This window comes from Octodon degus, unplaced genomic scaffold (genome assembly GCF_000260255.1).
Source record: "Octodon degus isolate 3935 unplaced genomic scaffold, OctDeg1.0 scaffold00210, whole genome shotgun sequence".
NCBI lineage: Eukaryota > Metazoa > Chordata > Mammalia > Rodentia > Octodontidae > Octodon > Octodon degus.
In genome coordinates this window covers 2018970-2021436 of record NW_004524786.1, presented here as the reverse complement: position 1 = coordinate 2021436, position 2467 = coordinate 2018970, and the positions used below count along the sequence as shown (strand labels likewise).

Sequence of the window (2467 nt, the reverse complement as noted above, 5' to 3'; positions counted from 1 at the left end):
GTTGTCGCGCACGGCCGCCATCAGCTCGTCGCGCACCGCCGCGTCCCCGCGGTGCTCCGGCAGGCTCAGCAGGAAGCGCAGCTGCGCAATGCGCAGGTCGGGGTTCTTGGGCAGACCCTCCTCCTCCAGGTTCTCCAGCGGCATCGCGGCAGCAGGCGACCACAGGGGCAGGAGCAAGCGGGCAACTACCGGCGGTAGCGGAAGCGGGAGCAGCGGAACAGGCGCCGAGACCGCCAGCCCGGCTTCCGGTCGCCGCCGGCGGCATCGCCCCCTGCTGGACACTTCTGGAAGCGCCCGCTGTGGCCGCTGCGCCTGCGCCCTCGCGTGGCCGCCTCCGGTATTACCTCGCCCAGGGCTTCACTCAGGCCCAGAGGAGCCAACTCCAAAGTCAATGTGCTAAAATCTATTTTTAGCTACTTTTACTTCGTAATTCATAGGAGCTGGCGAGCCTTTAAAATGTTGAAGGTATAAGCGTAATAGTAATGGCAAAAACAACCGCCACGATTGGGAAGTTCCCCTATTTTAATCCTCTTAATGCCTGGTAGAGAAACGGCGTCCTAACGTCACCCCGCCGTATTAACAGGCTCTTGCCACACCTGCGCCCGACCTGTCAGCCGTTTTGTTCCTTCCGCCGCTCTGTCACCGTCTGGCCATCTCAGCCAGCCCCGGCGGGCCTGCACAGGCGGCGCCCGCGCCAGGGCCCGCACCTCCCCGCCTATGTTGGTGATGCCGCCGTGATGGTCAGCTTGGCCGGATGCGCGAGGCGGGGCAGAGGCGCAGAGCGCTGTGCAGGCCCGGCGCGGGTGTGGCGCAGGCCCCCGAGGCCCTTCCTGGGCCCTGCTTCCCGGCCACCAGGAACAGCAAGCGTCTGCTTGGCCACACCCTCTCACCCTGATGCTTCTGCCTAGGAAGTGGGCTGAGCCTTCTGAGACCGTGCGCCAAAGGAGAGCGCTCTTCCTGTAGATCCAGGGCTCAGGATTTGGGCCCCGCAGTGAGAAAACTCACTCTCCAGCCCTTACCGGGATCTTGTTCAGGTTTGCACTCCTATGGACACTGCGGCAGTAATTCCCTGTGTGCATTTGTATTTTCATGCTTGATTATTTCTTAACAGGTTCAATTGCCACATAAGGCATAAACATTTTAAATGTTGGTGTATTCTCTGAAGATCATACAATTTATTTTCCATAAGTGATATATCTGTTTACATTCCTCTCTACTGCACAGATAGGGGAAGCAGGGGGGGAGGATTCCGTCCTTCCCTTCCCCGCTGCATGGTTGGGCGATGCACCTGGGATAAGAGACAGGCCAACAGGAGCCTGGCGAGCAGATCTGCTCAAGGTCAGGTCCGTGGGGGCACAGGAAGCCCTGTGTGTGTCCATCGGAAACCAGAAAAGGCAGGCAAGGGGGCACTGGCATAACATACTACCCCGTGGTGATGAATGGGGGGCGCTGTGGGGTCCCTTCTGGCACCTGTGCACAGCAGCAAGGACTGATTTATAGCTCCTGAAGGGGAGAAGGGTGAGAAGGTCGTGACAGCTGCCTGCCTTCAGCTACTGCTTCCTGAGATGACAAAGGCTCTATCTGGGTACGGCCTTTCCTGGGCCCCGTGAAGGGTGTCTACCTCATCCCAGGTACTATTCTCATTGCTGTGACAGGATGCCCATACCCACAGTTAAAGGAGGAAATGCTGATTGAGCTCACAGTACGGACTTGTTTCTGCCTGTAACTGGCTGGATCCAAGGCAGGGAGGTATGGCAGAGGGGTTATGGCTCAAAGTGGGCTGAAGGTGGCGAAGTAAGCAAAAGACAAGATGGGCCTCTGTCTGCCTCTCTCCTAGGTGCAGGCTCCAGGATTGGGCGGTGCCGCACCAATCTGTGCACTGGTGAACACTCACTGAGCCTTAATCCTAGCACCCTTAATCCTAGCCTCGGGCCATGATTCCAGCACATGCTCTAAAGTCCCCCAGCTTGAAAAAAGCCCCACCTATGACTGTGCGAGGCTTTGGGGGACACCTAGACACAAGCCATAGCATTCCACCCAACCCCGGAAAGACTCAGGCACATCTCTTTATGCTGAAGGCATTTAGTCCATCTCCAAAAGCTGCCCACGCCGCAGCAGTTTCAGCACTGCTGAAAAGGTCAAATCCAAAGTCCCGGGCTTCAGGTCATTTAAGGTAAACGCTTAGCTGTGAGCCCCTGCACAAACGAAAAGAAAGTTAAACATGGCCAACATTCCTGGCACAAGTTAGATATTTCCATCCCAAAAGCTACAGAGGGAGACGCAAAGGAATGGGAACCAAGAAGTTCAAAATCCAGCAGGACAGACATGAAGTCCTATAGCTTCCTGTCCAGCATCGAAGGATCTGTGGCAGGGTGCGAAACCTAAAGAACCCGGGTGGTTCCACCTCAGTGGCACTTCTGGTGGGCGTGGCTCCCAGGTCTCCCTTTTGAACCCCTCTGCTCCTTCC

General features: G+C 57.0%; 1 protein-coding gene across 1 annotated transcript in view; it reads right to left on the bottom strand.

Annotated features, from left to right (window-relative positions):
- Positions 1-224, bottom strand: part of Psmd6 (proteasome 26S subunit, non-ATPase 6) — a 9144-nt gene extending 8920 nt beyond the window's left edge. Inside the window, exon 1 of the mRNA XM_023705014.1 lies at positions 1-224. This exon is cut by the window's left edge and continues 1 nt beyond it. Within this exon, the coding sequence (XP_023560782.1) occupies positions 1-144 (144 nt within the window). The 5' untranslated portion in view covers positions 145-224.
- Between the last annotated feature and the right edge of the window lie 2243 nt (positions 225-2467).